The sequence below is a fragment of the Palaemon carinicauda genome, chromosome 18, assembly GCF_036898095.1.
Source record: "Palaemon carinicauda isolate YSFRI2023 chromosome 18, ASM3689809v2, whole genome shotgun sequence".
Classification (NCBI taxonomy): Eukaryota; Metazoa; Arthropoda; class Malacostraca; order Decapoda; family Palaemonidae; genus Palaemon; species Palaemon carinicauda.
The window spans coordinates 18,846,364-18,863,863 of NC_090742.1; the positions used below are offsets into that span (position 1 = coordinate 18,846,364).

The 17,500-nt window shown below is 35.5% G+C and overlaps 2 protein-coding genes and 1 long non-coding RNA gene across 3 annotated transcripts in view; 1 reads left to right on the top strand and 2 right to left on the bottom strand.

The window, feature by feature from the left end:
- LOC137657989 (uncharacterized) overlaps window positions 1–2,446 on the bottom strand; it is an 11,066-nt gene extending 8,620 nt beyond the window's left edge. Inside the window, exons 1-4 of the mRNA XM_068392709.1 lie at window positions 2,435–2,446; window positions 1,475–1,621; window positions 915–1,107; window positions 511–698 (exon numbers count right to left, since the gene is read on the bottom strand). Coding sequence (XP_068248810.1) covers window positions 511–698; window positions 915–1,107; window positions 1,475–1,621; window positions 2,435–2,446 — 540 coding nt within the window. The remainder of the gene's footprint in view (window positions 1–510; window positions 699–914; window positions 1,108–1,474; window positions 1,622–2,434) is intronic.
- Window positions 1–17,500, top strand: part of LOC137657666 (uncharacterized) — a 415,410-nt gene that overhangs the window by 218,904 nt on the left and 179,006 nt on the right. The gene's annotated exons all lie outside the window — the stretch shown is intronic.
- On the bottom strand, window positions 12,113–13,749 carry LOC137657990 (cuticle protein 7-like). Its single transcript, XM_068392710.1, has 3 exons — window positions 13,738–13,749; window positions 12,784–12,969; window positions 12,113–12,433 (listed from the first exon to the last, which is right to left on the bottom strand). Exons 1-3 carry the CDS (start codon window positions 13,747–13,749, stop codon window positions 12,113–12,115), a joined length of 519 nt encoding a protein of 172 aa, XP_068248811.1.

Below are 17,500 nucleotides of genomic sequence, written 5' to 3' on the forward strand. Positions count from 1 at the left end.
AAATTTTTACAGAATTTTTCGCAAAAAGATCAGAGGGTATGAATCATAGCTTCTGATAAACTTTTGCTATCTGTACATTAATTATATCATTGGAAAGGGAGAATATTCAAGTATTTGATGGTATGTCAGATTGCTGACGTATTTGCTTCCGCTTTAACCATTTATTTATTTACAGGTATCGGGTTGGAAGGTAGTTATAAATTTTGCTTAGTAACTATATTATCCATAGATGCAATGATTAGGAATTTGAGACTATATTGTTATCTAAATCAGTCTTTTGCCTTAGAAAAGGGTGATAATCTACTGTTCAGTAGCCTTTCATTCTAAGAGTTCATTGTACTTATTTTCATTTTGAAGATAACCATTCGATATCTAAGAAATTAGCTTCCTAAAATAGAAGGGATGTTCAATAAAAATTGAGTTTTCATATTTGCATATTCAATTAGGACATTTGCACATAAATAGCCTTATTAAAGTCAATGAAAGAGTCAGTTCATCACTGTGAAACACCATATGAGAGCTTGGGTTGATTGTAAGTCGGAGCTGGGGCTGAGAATGAGAGAGCTGGGGCTGAGTAAGCGGGAGCGGGGGCTCAGTATGAGGGGCCTGGTTTGTAGGGCTGGGGTGGTACTGGGCCTTGCCCTCGTAAGTCACATCAGGCCTGGTATATTCCTTTGAATATATAGAAAGAAAGGCAGCTTTAAATAAAGGGGAATTTTCAATAAGAATAAAGTTTTCATATTTGCATATTTAATTAAGACATTTGCGCATAAATATCGTTATTAATGACAATGAAAGAGTCGGTTCATCAATGGAGAACTCCGTATGAAGGTTTGGGTTGTTCGTAAGTCTGAGCAGGGGCTGAGTATGAGGGGCTGGCTTGTAGGGCTGGGGTTCTGGGTACTGGGCCTCGCCCTCGTAAGTGACCTCAGCCTGGTATCCGTTGTGGTGATCGGCGGTGTAAGTGACGATCTGAGTGCGACCGTCGGGGAGGAAGACGCGGTACTGACCGTTGACGACCTTACCGTCGGAGTTGGAGTTGTGGTCGAAGTCGAGACCCTTGTAGTCGTCCTTGACGGCGTACTCGAAGTCGAAGGGCATACCCTCCTGTAAAATGTGTAAGAAGACATATTTCATTTGATGTTTAGTTCCTTGCTACTGCAAATTCACTTTAGATGTAAACCTCTTCTGCAAACAATACTGTCTCCAGTTTTATTCCCAAATGTTTTTAATTATTTGGAATAGTGCCAAAAGGGCAGCGCTTGAGCTAAGTCATATCGGTTTTATCAGTATATTTAGATCATGTTTATACATTATGTGATTGTTTTAATATTAATGTCATGTCAAGATAAGAGAAATTATGATCGAAAAAAAATTTTCATCTTTAAATATTCTTAGGAAATTAAAAATTAGTTGAATAGTTGATGAATATTTCATTGATGCCTAAATCTACTAACAGAAATTAGATAGTTACCTCTTTTTTCTCGTAGGATGGTTGAGGGGCTGAGTAGGATGGCTGAGGTGGGGCGTATGCTGGTGTTGGTGGGGCATACCCATACCCAGCTGGGGCAGGCTTGTCAGGGCGGGCCAAAGCCACGGCCGCCAAACACAGCAGAGTTACCTGAAAATTTATTAGTTTGTCTTTAATTAAAGCATCAAGAGGTCACAAGCAGTTTGTCATTTTTATATTAATTTTTTTTTGTTTTATTATATATATTAAAACACTTGTCAAAGCACTAAAGAAATCTGGACGTCTAGGATCTAGTATGCCAACAAGCACATGATAAGAATGGTAATATATTACCTAATCCAAAGAATTCTAAGATAATTTCAGTCACACTTTAACCTTATATTTTAACAGGTAATTACAGAATTATGTATATATTTTTTTACACATATTGTTTATGCATATGCATTTAAAAACAAATTAGGCATTACTCAAATCATAAATCTCCACAAAGATGTTGTGCCCATTCACGTAACTCCTCAGTGTTATATTTTTAAACTAGTGTACACGACCCGTCAAAAATTACGACTAGTTGTGTAGATGTATATGCACACACTCACACAGATTCAACCCTTCCCACCCCTATTCCCTTTCATGACTAAAACATGGCTACCCCTCTCCCCCCCTCCCCCCCCATACTTGGTTGTCGGGAAAAAACCGAGTAATCATACATCTGGCAATGTCACTCAATGTGACAAGAAAGATATATACTCTTTGTGTGTAAATATATATATATATATATATATATATATATATATATATATATACATATATATATATACATATATATATATATATATATATATATATATATATATATATATACATATATATATATATATATATATATATATATATATATATATATATATGGGAGATTGGAACGAACTAAGATATTAAAATTCAATCCGGTCACTTTGACCTCACCTTCGTGTACATGTCGATAGGATTTCAGATTCGTATGTGGTCCAATACGGAGGAAATGCTCTATTTATACCGGCCCTTTTCAGGAATGACCTCGAAGGGAAGGCCACGCCTTCAGATGCAGCCCAGTCGTGTGGTCACATTTGGTGACTTCCTTTTCTGTAGACGATGATTGTGGAAGGTACTCACGTCATTTGCATGTTTTATTCAAGGAAAATGTAATTATGTTATTATATATATAGTTTTTTCTTGTCCATTTTTTAGTTTTATAGTTTTCCTCTTAGGTAAAAGAATAGCAGTATTTGGTAAACACTACTTTTAACCATTTTGTAGAAAAGTCTCTTAAACGTTTTTTTTAATAGGAATTCATTGCTATGGTTTTATCTTTAGCTTTTATTATGTGAATTACAGCTTTTGATTGGGTTCTTATCTTCAATCTATTCGTTTTGATCATGCATAGTTGTTTCACGAATATGTGTTTTTTCTTATGGCAATTACCTCCGTTCGTTACTTCTTTCTTTAGTACAGACGGTTTTCAATTGATACTCCATATTCATTGTATCAGTATGCAGTCCATCTGTTAACTATTTCTCTTTGGTATCGCATATTTTCAATTAATGCCCACATATTGAATATATTATTAGTTTCATAGATATTTCTTGTAAGGTTTTTCATTTTGCAATATATGTTTGTCTCTACATTCATTAAACAGGCTTTTTTACTCATAAATATTCCATAGTCACTGACACAAAGGGTCAGAGAAAAACGCAGGACGTTCAAGCCCTATACTGTTAACATCTTGTATATTTTGAATGATCTTTCCGGCGACAACTATTGTCTATATTTCCATAATGCATAAATGCATTTTTATCAGTAATCAAAAAGCCATATTCTCTTTCATTTTTTTTGGAGTAGATCTCCATTTCTTTTCTTTCTCCTCTCAAAAAGATCTTTTTGTTTCTTAATCTTCTTTCGAACAGAGCAGGCGTTCTTAAGTTTTTTTTATTTTTTCTGGAGTCTACAGTTTTCTTTTTTTATGAACAATTCATCTTTTACTTTTTTACTATATCTTATCTTAAACAGTTCTCAGGTCCCTCTTATTTCTCCTTTCAAACAGACCTTCTCCAATATTCTCTTATTTTCAATCAGGAACTGACCTCAAATTTCTCTTATTTTATCTCTCGAATATACTTGTCCCAAAGTAATAGCTCTTTAAAGTCGGGTTTTATATTTCATCCAAGCAATTCCAAGAATAGAGACTGAAGGTCGTCAAGTTGTCAAGATGGTGATGATTATGATTATATATATATATATATATATATATATATATATATATATATATATATATATATATATATATATATATATACAGTATGTATATATATATATATATATATATATATATATATATATATTACCGATGTTCGATTATCCGGTCTCTCCGTCCTTCATTTATGGTAGAGGGAGTAGTTGTACCCTAGTGAGAGGGGTTGTAGTCACGAAAGGGGGAGGGTGTGGGAAGGGTTGAATCTGTCTGTGTGTACATATCTATCTAAATATTTAGACGATTTACGTACACGAATTATGTCAATATTAAAAAGTTCTTCAACTACATGGAGCAGTAGGGGCTGGAGCCGTTCTGGGTTTACAATTGAATTATTTCTATAGTAAATAACGGATTTTGAGCAAAATGAAAAATCTATTTTTGGGTTAGAATGACATGTCGTCCTGATGGAAGGATTCCTTTAGGTAGCCTTCTAAGGGATTTTTGCTACAGTGATACTCCCAGAGAATTAAACTGAAGGTCTCCAGGATTGTAACTCCTGGCGCTAGTATCCAAATAAGGATATCGCATAATATCAGTGGACGTATTTTTTAGATACAACTCAGAGCAATCTTCACCCCGAATAGATTTAACTCTTTGCTTTAAGGAGGAAGAGTGGCGAAAGAAAGGGGGTGCCGTTCTAGGTACCCGGTGGACCACCTATCCGTACTACTACCGGCAGTTCAAAGATTTCGGTGGGAAAACGTCGCAGTGAGAGAATGTATGTTGAGTTACTGACATGTCATTCAGTATTATGCTTCAAGCAATACAGGAATATACTTTATTTCATTAATGACTTGTATATTATATTTAGAGTAATTCGTTCAAGATTGTGGATTGAGTAATAGGACAATTAATAACAGCCACAATAAAATATAATGATGATAATACTGAAAATAAAAATGATATTATACTGATGGATTGATTGATAGGAAAATTAATAACCGCAACAAAAAAAATCGATGATGATAATAAAAATAAAAATACCATACCGAATATATAATGTTAAAAAGGATGCTATGATTTTGATTGAAGAATACTACATATTAAAGCAAACAAAGTTCAATTTTCAAATAGATTAGGAAGTAAATTAATAAATGACGAACATTTATTTCCTCTAAATGCTAAAAAAATGAATTAAAGATGCCCAAGGTAATTGTTTACCAAATACAGCAATGCTTTCACTGAAGAGGAAAATTGTGGTTATGAAGAATGGGTACAGGTAAGGTTTAAAGGTCGCTCATGAATGGCAGAGGCAAGGGACAGAGTCATCGCCCTATGAAGCAGGATAATGCTCTAGAGACTGACCATTTATACATATGATCAGCGCCCATGCCCCTTCTCCACCCAAGCTAGGACCAAGGAGGGTCAGGCAATGACTGCTAGTGACTCAGCAGATAGATTCTTAGGCTCCCCCCCCCCCATCCCTAGCTCACAAGGAGGGTGAGGTTGCAGCGACCAAAAAAATAAGGAGTATGAGCGTGACTTGAACCCCAGTCTGGTTTTCACCAGTCAGGGACGTTACCACGTCGGGCATCACAGGTTATATTAGCTTAATTCTATTGCAAGTGGCAGAATGATATAAAATGACTGATTATCAATTTTCTGCTTTGAATTGTCAGCCAGGTCATTTCCATAATCCTTTTTTTTTCTTTTTTTCTTTATTTCTAAAGGATAGCAAGGAACTTGACCTGGTGGGAGAAGGTCGTGTCAAAATGATAGAAAGGAAGATATCGATATAAATTGCCTCCGTCTTTGATCACATTGGAATCTCAAACATCATCAACATGTATGTAATGGTGAGGCGAGATATTTGGACAATGCTTTCAAATCCGAGTTTATTCTATTCGCCTCTTCAGATTGGGACGTTTGAAGCCGTCACCTTTGATATAGCACAGCAATAAGGTCTTCTTTATCGAGGATGGTTTTTGCTGTGGACTGCAAAGCAGCACTTTGAGAAATTGCTTTAAAACTAATCTGCTTTCAAGAAGTGAAAATTTAATAATAATAAAACTTTCTCAGGCTTTGGTTGCAAATATCAAATTGCAAATAGATATTGCAAAGCAGTTTCAGTAAAAACATTTAGTGTGTCCCCTATATTTGTTAAAAGTAGCTCTTTAAGGGTTAGAAGTTGGTTGGTGGCACCCTGGAAAGTGCTGGAGAAACTTTTTATAGCCTTCTAATGTAATTTACCACGCTACAAATTTTTACAGAATTTTTCGCAAAAAGATTAGAGGTTATGAATTATAACATCTGATAAACTTATGATATCTGTACGTTACTTCTACCATTGGAAATAGGGAATATTCAAATATTTGATGGTATGTCAGGTTGCTGACGTATTTGCTTCTGCTTTAACCCTTTATTAATTTACACGCATCGGGTTGGAGGGTACTTATAAGTTTTGCATAGTAACTATATTATCTATAGCTACAAAGATTAGGACTTTGAGACTATATTGGTATCTAAATCAGTCTTTTGCCTTGGATAAGGTTGATAATCTACTGTTCAGTATCCTTTCATTCTAAGAGTTCATTTAATATCTAAGAAAGCAGCTTTCTGAAATAAAATGGATTTTTAATGAAAATTGTTTCCGTATTTGCATATTTAATTAAGACATTTGCACATAAATATCGTTATTAATGACAATGAAAGAATCGGTTCATCAGTGTGGAACACCATATGGGGGTTTGGGTTGTTCGTAAGTCGGAGCTGGAGCTGAGTAAGCGGGAGCAGGGGCTGAGTATGAGGGGGCTAGCTTGTAGGGCTGGGGTTGTGGGTACTGGGCCTCGCCCTCGTAAGTCATCTCAGCCTGGTATCCGTTGTGGTGATCGGCGGTGTAAGTGACGATCTGAGTGCGACCGTCGGGGAGGAGGACGCGGTACTGACCGTTGACGACCTTGCCGTCGGAGTTGGAGTTGTGGTCGAAGTCGAGACCCTTGTAGTCGTCCTTGACGGCGTACTCGAAGTCGAAGGGCATACCCTCCTGAAATGCGTAAGAAGATATATTTCATTTGGTGTTCAATTCCTTGCTGTTGTAAATTTACTTTAGATGTAAACCTCTTCTGCAAACAATACTGTCTCCATTTTTGTTCCCAAATGTTTTTAATTTTAGGAAAAGTGCCAAAAAGGCAGCGCTTGAGCTAAGTCTTATTGGTTTTATCAGTATATTTAGATCATATTTATACATTATCTGATTTTTTATATTAAGAAAGTCTCATGACAAAATCAGATAAATTATAATAGACAAATTTCCCCAGTTTAAATATTCTTAGGTGATTAGAAATCAGTTGAATAGTTGATGAATATCTCTTTGATACCTAAACCTACTTACAGAAATTAGATAGTTACCTCTTTTTTCTCGTAGGATGGTCGAGGGGCTGAATAGGATGGTTGAGGGGCTGAGTAGGATGGCTGATGTGGGGCGTATGCTGGTGTTGGTGGGGCATACCCATACCCAGCTGGGGCAGGCTTGTCAGGGCGGGCCAAAGCCACGGCCGCCAAACACAGCAGAGTTACCTGGAAATTAATTAGTTTGTCTTTAATGAAAGCATCAAGAGGTCACAAGCAGTTTGTCATTTTTAAATTAAAATTTTTTTTGTTTTTTTATATATAATAAAAACACTTGTCAAAGCACTAAAGAAATCTAGACGTCTAGGATCTAGTATGCCAACAAGCACATGATAAGAATGGTAATATATTACCTAATCCAAAGAATTCTAAGATAATTTCAGTCACACTTTAACCTTATATTTTTAACAGGTAATTACAGAATTATGACAATATTTTTTTACACATATTGTTTATGCATATGCATAATGTCACATCACTCCCCAGAACTTGATTTATAGATAAATTAAACATTACTGAAGTCATAAATCTCCACATAGATGTTGTGCCCATTCACGAAAGTCCTCAGTGTTATATTTTCAAACTAGTGTACACGACCCGTCAAAAATTACGACTAGTTGTGTTGATGCATATGTACACACTCACACAGATTCAACCCTTCCCACCCCTATCCCCTTTCATGACTAAAACATGGCTACCCCTCCCCCCCCTCCCCCCCCCTCCCCCCATACTCGAGTGACGGGAAAAAACCGAGTAGTCATATATCTGGCAATGTCACACAGTGTGACAAGAAAGATTTATACTGTGTATATATATATATATATGTATATATATATATATATATATATATATATATATATATATATATATATATGGGAGATTGGAACGAACTAAGATATTAAAATTCAATCCGATCACTTTGAACCTCACCTTCGTGTACATGTCGATAGGATTTCAGATTCGTATGTGGTCCAGTACGGAGGAAATGCTCTATTTATACCGGCCCCTTCCAGGAATGACCTCGAAGGGAAGGCCACGCCTTCAGACGCAGCCCAGTCGTGTGGGCACGTTTGGTGACTTCCTTTTCTGAAAACGATGATTGTGGAAGGTACTCACGTCATTTGCATGTTTTATTCAATGAAAATGTAATTATGTTATTATATATATAGTTTTTTCTTGTCCATCTTTTAGTTTTATAGTTTTTCTCTTAGGTAAAAGAATAGCAGTATTTGGTAAACACTACTTTTAACCATTTTGTAGAAAAGTCTCTTTTCGTTTTTTTTTTTAATAGGAATTCATTGCTATGGTTTTATCTTTAGCTTTTATTATGTGAATTACAGCTTTTGATTGGGTTCTTATCTTTAATCTATTCGTTTTGATCATGCATAGTTGTTTCACGAATATAGGTTTTTTCTTATGGTAATTACCTCCGTTCGTTACTTCTTTCTTTGGTGCAGACGGTTTTCAATTGATGCTCCCCCCCCCACCCCCCATATTCAGTGTCTCAGTATGCAGTCCATCTGTTAACTATTTCTCTTTGGTATCGCCTATTTTCAATTAATGCCCATATATTCAATATGTCATTAGTTTCATAGATATTTCATGTAAGGTTTTTCATTTGCAATATATGTTCATCTCTGCATTTATTAAACAGGATTTTATATTCTCAAATTCTCCATGGTCACTGTTCAATTAGTTCATTATGCATGTTGCATAAAATTTTTCATAACTCTGACCATCCTTTACATTCAGATCTCCCTGGACAATTCTATCCTGTTCGTAATATTAGGCATGCAGTTAATTCTAATAGCCAGGCCTTCTCCATTATGAGGCTCAATACTACACAGTATTCTAAAAGTTTTATTCCAGCTGTTTCCAAGTTGTGGTGATCTTCCTAATCGGGTAGTTGAATCAGTAGAACTTCAAAAGTTCAAAGTTGGAGCAAATGTTTTTATGTTGACCAGGCTGACATGAGTCTTTTTATTGTTTATATATGACATATCTGTTTTTAACGTTGTTAACAGTTTATATAGGACATATCTGTTTTGACGCAGTTACTGTTTTTGGAATGATATATTGTTAATTTATTCACATCATTTATTTATTTCCTTATTTCCTTTCCTCACTGGGCTATTTTTCCCTGATGGAGCCCTTGGGCTCATAGCATCTCGCTTTTCCAACTAGGGTTTTAGCTTGGCTAGTAATTATAATAATAATGATAAAGAATGGTCAGAGAAAAACGCAGGACGTTCAAGTCCTTTACAGTTAACATCTTGTAGATTGTGAATGATCTTTCATGCCACAACTATTGGCTAGATTTCCATAATGCATAAATGCATTCTTACCAGTAAACAGAACGCCTTATTCTCTTTCATTCTTTTTGTAGCAGACCAACGTTTCTTTTCTTCCTCCTCTTAAATAGATCTTTTTGTTTCTTAATCTTCTTTCGAACAGAGCGGGAGTTCTTAATTTTTTTTATTCTTTCTAAAGACCACATATTCCAGTTTTCTTTTTTTATGAACAATTAATCTTTATTTTTTACTATATCTTATCTTAGACAGTTCTCATTTCCTTCTTGTTTCTCCTTTCAAACAGACCTTCTCTAATATTCTCTTATTTTTAATCAGGAACTGACCCCCAGTTTCTTTTATTTTATCTTTCGAATATACTTGCCCCAAAGTAATAGCTCTTTGAAGTCGAGCTTTATATTTCTTTCAACGCAATTCCAACATTAGAGACTGAAGGTTCTCAAGTTGTCAAGATGGTGATGATGATGATTATATATATATATATATATATATATATATATATATATATATATATATATATATTGCAGACGTTCGATTATTCGGTCTCTTCGTCCTTACCCTAGTGAGAGGGGTTGTAGTTAGAAAAGGGGGAGGGTGTTGGAAGTATTGAATTTATTTGTCTGTACATATCTATCTATATATTTAGACGGGTCACGTACACTAATTATGTCAATATTAAAAAGTTCTTTATCAATATAGAGTAGTAGGGGCTTGAGCTATTCTGGGTTTACAATTGAACTATTTCACTAGTAAATAAAAAGTTCAAAGATTTCGGTGGTGAGAAAACATCGCAGTGAGTGACTGTATGTTGAGTTACTGACATGTCATCCAGTATTTGGCTTCAAGCAATACAAGAACATACTTCATTTCATTAATGACTTTTATATTATATCTACAGCCTTTAGTATCGATCTAGTTTATGGAATGAATAATAGGAAAATTAATATCAGCCACAACAAAAAATAATGATGAAAATAAAAATAGTATTATACTGGATATATAATGTTGAAAAGGATGCTATGATTTTAATTGAAGAATACTACAGATTAAAGGAACCAAAGTTTATATTCAAATAGATTAGGAAGTAAAATTAATAAATGGCGAAAATTTATTTCTTCTAAATGCCTAAAAAATGAGAGTTCAAGATGCTTCAGGTGAATGCTTACCAAATACGGCAATGCTTTCACTCTTTTAAGAGGAAAATTGTGGTTATGAAGAATGGGTACAATTAAAGTTTAAAGGTCACTCATGAATGGCAGTGGGAAGAGACAGTGACATTGCCTTATCAAGCAGGACAATGCTCTAGCGACTGACAATTTATACATATGATCAGCACCCATGTCCCCTCTCCATCCAAGGACCAAGAAGGGCCAGGTAATGGCTGCTGATGGCTCGGCAGATAGATCTGTTGGCTCCCCCAAACCTCCCTTACTTAGCCCTCGAGGATGGTGAGGTTGCAGCGACCAAAGAAACTAACGAGTTTGAGCTGGATTCGAAACGCAGTGTTGCGTTCACCAGTCAGGGACGTTACCACATCGGCCACCACAGGTTATATTAGCTTCATTCTATTGCAAGTGGCAGGATGAGATAAAAAGACTGATTATGTTTTTCTGCTTTGAATTGTCAACCAGGTCATTTCCATAATCCTTTATTTTTTTTTTTTTTTTTTAAGGAAAGCAAGGGATTTGACCTTGTGGGAGAAGGTCGTGTCAAAATGATGGAAACGAAGATATCGATATAAATTGCCTCCGTCTTTGATCACATTCGAACCTCAAACATCATCAACATGTATGTAATGGTGAGGCGAGATATTTGGACAATGCTTTCAAATCCGAGTTTATTCTATTCGCCTCTTCAGACTGGGATGTTTGAAGCTGTCACCTTTGATATAGCACAGCAATAAAGTCTTCTTTATCGAGGATGGTTGTTGTTGGTGTGGACTGCAAAGCAGCACTTTGAGAAATTGCTTTAAAACTAATCTGCTTTCAAGAAGTGGAAATATAATAATAATATAACTTTCTCAGGCTTTGGTTGCAAATCTTAAATTGCAAATAGATATTGCAAAGCAGTTTCAGTAAAAACATTTAGTGTGTCCCCTATATTTGTTAAAAGTAGCTCTTTAAGGGTTAGAAGTTGGTTGGTGGCACCCTGGAAAGTGCTGGAGAAACTTTTTATAGCCTTCTAATGTAACTTGCCACGCTACAAATTTTTACAGAATTTTTTGCAAAAAGATTAGAGGTTATGAATTATAACATCTGATAAACTTATGATATCTGTACCTTACTTCTACCACTGGAAAGGGGAAATATTCAAATATTTGATGGTATGTTAGGTTGCTGACGTATTTGCTTCTGCTTTAACCCTTTATTAATTTACACGCATCGGGTTGGAGGGTAGTTATAAGTTTTGCATTGTAACTATATTATCTATAGCTACAAACGTTAGGACTTTGAGACTATATTGGTATCTAAATCAGTCTTTTGCCTGGGAAAAGGTTGATAATCTACTGTTCAGTATTCTTTCATTCTAAGAGTTCATTTTGCTTATTTTCATCTTAAAGATAACCATTTAATATCTAAGAAAGCAGCTTTCTGAATTAAAATGGATTTTCAATAAAAATTGTTTTTGTATTTGCATATTTAATTAAGACATTTGTACATAAATATCGTTATTAATGACAATGAAAGAGTCGGTTCATCAGTGTGGAACACCGTATGAGGGCTTGGGTTGTTCATAAGTCGGAGCTGGGGCCGAGTAAGCGGGAGCTGGGGCTGAGTATGAGGGGGCTGGCTTGTAGGGCTGGGGTTCTGGGTACTTGGCCTTGCCCTCGTAAGTGACCTCAGCCTGGTATCCGTTGTGGTGATCGGCGGTGTAAGTGACGATCTGAGTGCGACCGTCTGGGAGTAGGACGCGGTACTGACCGTTGACGATCTTGCCGTCGGAGTTGGAGTTGTGGTCGAAGTCGAGACCCTTGTAGTCGTCCTTGACGGCGTACTTGAAGTCGAAGGGCATACCCTCCTGAAATGCGTAAGAAGATATATTTCATTTGGTGTTCAATTCCTTGCTGTTATAAATTTACTTTAGATGTAAACCTCTTCTGCAAACAATACTGTCGCCATTTTTATTCCCAAATGTTTTTATTTTTTAGGAAAATTGCCAAAAGGGCAGCGCTTGAGCTAAGTCATATTGGTTTTATCAGTATATTTAGATCATGTTTATACATTATCTGATTTTTATATATTAAGAAAGTCTCATGACAAAATCGGATAAATTATAATAGACAAATTTCTCCTGTTTAAATATTCTTAGGTGATTAGAAATCAGTTGAATAGTTGATGAATATCTCCTTGATACCTAAACCTACTTACAGAAATTAGATAGTTACCTCTTTTTTTCTCGTAGGATGGTTGAGAGGCTGAATAGGATGGTTGAGGGGCTGAGTAGGATGGCTGAGGTGGGGCGTATGCTGGTGTTGGTGGGGCATACCCATACCCAGCTGGGGCAGGCTTGTCAGGGCGGGCCAAAGCCACGGCCGCCAAACACAGCAGAGTTACCTGGAAATTAATTAGTTTGTCTTTCATTAAAGCATCAAGAGGTCACAAGCAGTTTGTCATTTTTAAATTTAAATTTTTGTTGTTTTATTATATATATTAAAAACACTTGTCAAAGCACTAAAGAAATCTGGACGTCTAGGATCTAGTATGCCAACAAGCACATGATAAGAATGGTAATATATTACCTAATCCAAAGAATTCTTAGTTAATTTCAGTCACAGTTTAACCTTATATTTTTTACAAGTAATTACAGAATTATGTATATATTTTTTACACATATTATTTATGTATATGCATAATGTCACATCACTCCCCAGAACTTGATTTATAGATAAATTAAACATTACTGAAGTCATAAATCTCCACATAGATGTTGTGCCCATTCAGGTAAGTCCTCAGTGTTATATTTTCAAATGATTGTACACGACCCGTCAAAAATTACGACTAGATAGCTAGATGGATATGCACACACTCACACAGATTCCACCCTTCCCACCCCTATTCCCTTTCATGACCACAACACAGCTACCCTCCTCCCCCCCCCCACCCCCTCTCGAGGTACTGGGAAAAACCGAATAATTATACGTCTGGCAATGTCACATAGTATGACAGGAAAGATATATATATATATATATATATATATATATATATATATATATATACATATATATATATATATATATATATATATATATATATATATGCATGTATGTATGGGAGATTGGAAAGAACTGCAATATTAAAGTTCAATCCGGTCACTGATCTCACCTTCGTGTACATGTTAATAGGATCTCAGATTCGTAGGTGGTCCAATACGGAGGAAATGCTCTATTTATACCGGCCGCTTTCAGGAATGACCTCGAAGGGAAGGCGACGCCTTCAGATGCAACCCAGTCGCGTGGTCACATTTGGTGACTTCCTTTTCTGTAGACGATAATTTTGGAAGGTACTCACGTCACTTGCATTTTTTATTCAATGAAAATGTAATTATATTATCATATATATAGTTTTTTCGTGTCCATTTTTTAGTGTTATAGTTTTCCTCTTAGGTAAAAGTATAGCATTATTTGGGAAACACTACTTTCAACCTTTTTGTAGAAAAGTCTCTTATCGTTTTTTTTAATAGGAATTTATTGCTATGGTTTTATCTTTAGCTTTTACTATGTGAATTACAGCTTTTGATTGGGTTCTTATCATTAATCTATTCGTTTTGATCATGCATAGTTCTTTCACGAATATATGTTTTTTCTTATAGCAATTACCTCCGTTCGTTACTTCTTTCTTTGGTACTGGTGGTTTTCAATTGGAAACGCCCCCCCCCCCCTCCATATTCAATTCTCAGAATGCAGTCCATTTGTTAACTTCTTCTCTTTGGTATTGCCTATTTCCAATTAATGCCCATATAATCAATATATCATTAGTTTCAATGATATTTCTTATAAGGATTTTCACTCCGCAATATATGTTCATCTATGCATTTATTAAACAGGCTTTTATATTCGTAAATTCTCCAGTCACTGCCATAAAGAATGGTCAGAGAAAAACGGAGGACATTCAAGTCTTTCACAGTTAACATCTTGTAAATTTTGAATGATCTTTCCGGCCACAACGATTGGCTATATTTCCACAATGCATAAATGCATTCTTACCAGAAAAGAGAATGACCATTCTCTTTAACTCTTTTTGGAGCAGACCTCCGTTTCTTTTCTTTTTCCTCTCAAAAAGATCTTATTGTTTCTTAATCTTCTTCCAAACAGAGCATGCGTTCTTAATTTTTTCTTACTCTTTCTGAAGACCAAATATTTCAATTTTCTTTTTTTCATGAGTAATTAATCTTTATTCTTTACTATCTATCATCTTAAACAGTTCTCAGTTCCCTCTTACTTTTCCTTTCAAACAGACCTTCTCCAATATTCTCTTATTTTTATTCAGGAACTGACCTCCAGTTTCTTTTATTTTATCTTTCGAATATACTTGCCCCAAAGTAATAGATCTTTGAAGTCGAGTTTTATACTTCCTTCAATCAATTCCAACAATAGAGACTGAAGGTTGTCAAGTCGCCAAGATGGTGATGACAATGATTATATATATATATATATATATATATATATATATATATATATATATATATATATATATATATATATATATTGCAGACGTTCGATTATTCGGTCTCTCCGTCCTTCATTTATGGTAGAGAGGAAGTAGCCATACCCTAGTGAGAGGGGTTGTAGTTAGGAAAGGGGGAGGGTGTAGGAAGTATTGAATTTATTTGTCTGTACATATCTATCTATATATTTAGACGGGTCACGTACACTAATTATGTCAATATTAAAAAGTTCTTTATCAATATAGAGTAGTAGGGGCTTGAGCTATTCTGGGTTTACAATTGAACTATTTCACTAGTAAATAAAAAGTTCAAAGATTTCGGTGGTGAGAAAACATCGCAGTGAGTGACTGTATGTTGAGTTACTGACATGTCATCCAGTATTTGTCTTCAAGCAATACAAGAACATACTTCATTTCATTAATGACTTTTATATTATATCTACAGCCTTTAGTATCGTTCTAGATTATGGAATGAATAATAGGAAAATTAATATCAGCCACAACAAAAAATAATGATGAAAATAATGAAAATAAAAATAGTATTATACTGGATATATAATGTTGAAAAGGATGCTATGATTTTAATTGAAGAATACTACAGATTAAAGGAACCAAAGTTTATATTCAAATAGATTAGGATGTAAAATTAATAAATGGCGAAAATTTATTTTTTCTAAATGCCTAAAAAATGAGAGTTCAAGATGCTTCAGGTGAATGCTTACCAAATACGGCAATGATTTCACTCTTTTAAGAGGAAAATTGTGGTTATGAAGAATGGGTACAATTAAAGTTTAAAGGTCACTCATGAATGGCAGTGGGAAGAGACAGTGACATTGCCCTATCAAGCAGGACAATGCCCTAGCGACTGACAATTTATACATATGATCAGCACCCATGTCCCCTCTCCATCCAAGCTAGGACCAAGAAGGGCCAGGTAATGGCTACTGATGGCTCAGCAGATAGATCTGTTGGCTCCCCCAAACCTCCCTTACTTAGCTCTCAAGGATGGTGAGGTTGCAGCGACCAAAGAAACTAACGAGTTTGAGCGGGACTCGAACCGCAGTGTTGCGTTCACCAGTCAGGGACGTTACCACATCGGCCACCACAGGTTATATTAGCTTCATTCTATTGCAAGTGGCAGGATGAGATAAAAAGACTGATTATGTTTTTCTTCTCTGAATTGTCAACCAGGTCATTTCCATAATCCTTTTTTTTTTTCTTTTCTTTTTTAAAGGAAAGCAGGTGATTTGACCTGGTGGGAGAAGGTCGTGTCAGAATGTTAGACAAGAAGATATCGATATAAATTTCTTCTGTCTTTGATCACATTCGAACCTCAAACATCATCAACATGTACGTAAAGGTGAGGCGAGATATTTGGACGATGCTTTTAAATCCTTGTTTATTCTATTCGCCTCTTCAGACTGGGACGTTTGAAGCTGTCACCTTTGATATAGCACAGCAATACGGTCTTCTTTATCAAGGATGGTTGTTGCTGTGGACTGCTGAGCAGCACTTTGAGAAATTGCTTTATAACTAAACTGCTTTTAGGAAGTGGAAATTTAATAATAATATAACTTTCTCAGGATTTGGTTGCAAATCTTAAATTGCAAATAGTTTCAGTTAAAACATATTGTGTGTCTCTTATATTTTTTAAAAGAAGTTGGAGGGTGCCATCATGGAAAATGCCAGAGAAACTTATTATAGCCTTCTAAAGTAACTCACCACGCTACGAATTTTTACAGAATTTTTCACAAAAAGATTAAAGGTTATGAATTATAGCTTTTGATAAACTTATGATATCTCTATAATACTTATACCATTGGAAAGGGGAAATATTCAAATATTTGATGGTATGTCAGATTGCTGACGTATTTGCTTCCACTTTAGCCATTTATTTATTTACAGGTATCGGGTTGGAAGTTAGTTATAAATTTTGCATATTAACTATATTATCAATAGCCACGAAGAATAGGACTTTGAGACTATATTGCTATCTAAATCAGTCTTTTGCCTTGGAAAAGGATGACAATCTACTGTTCAGTATTCTATCATTCTAAGAGTTCATTTTGCTCATTTTCATCTTAAAGGTAACTATTTGATATCTTAGAAATCAGCTTTCTGAAATGAGATTGATTTTCAATAAAAATTGTGTTTTCGTATTAGCATATTTAATTAAGACATTTGCATATAAATATCGCTATTAATGACAATGAAAGAGTCGGCTTATCAGTGTGGAACACCGTATGAGGGCTTGGGTTGTTCATAAGTCGGGGCTGGGGCTGAGTATGAGGGAGCAGGGGCTGAGTATGAGGGGGCTGGCTTGTAGGGCTGGGGTTCTGGGTACTGGGCTTCGCCCTCGTAAGTGACCTCAGCCTGGTAATCGTTGTGGTGATCGGCGGTGTAAGTGACGATCTGAGTGCGA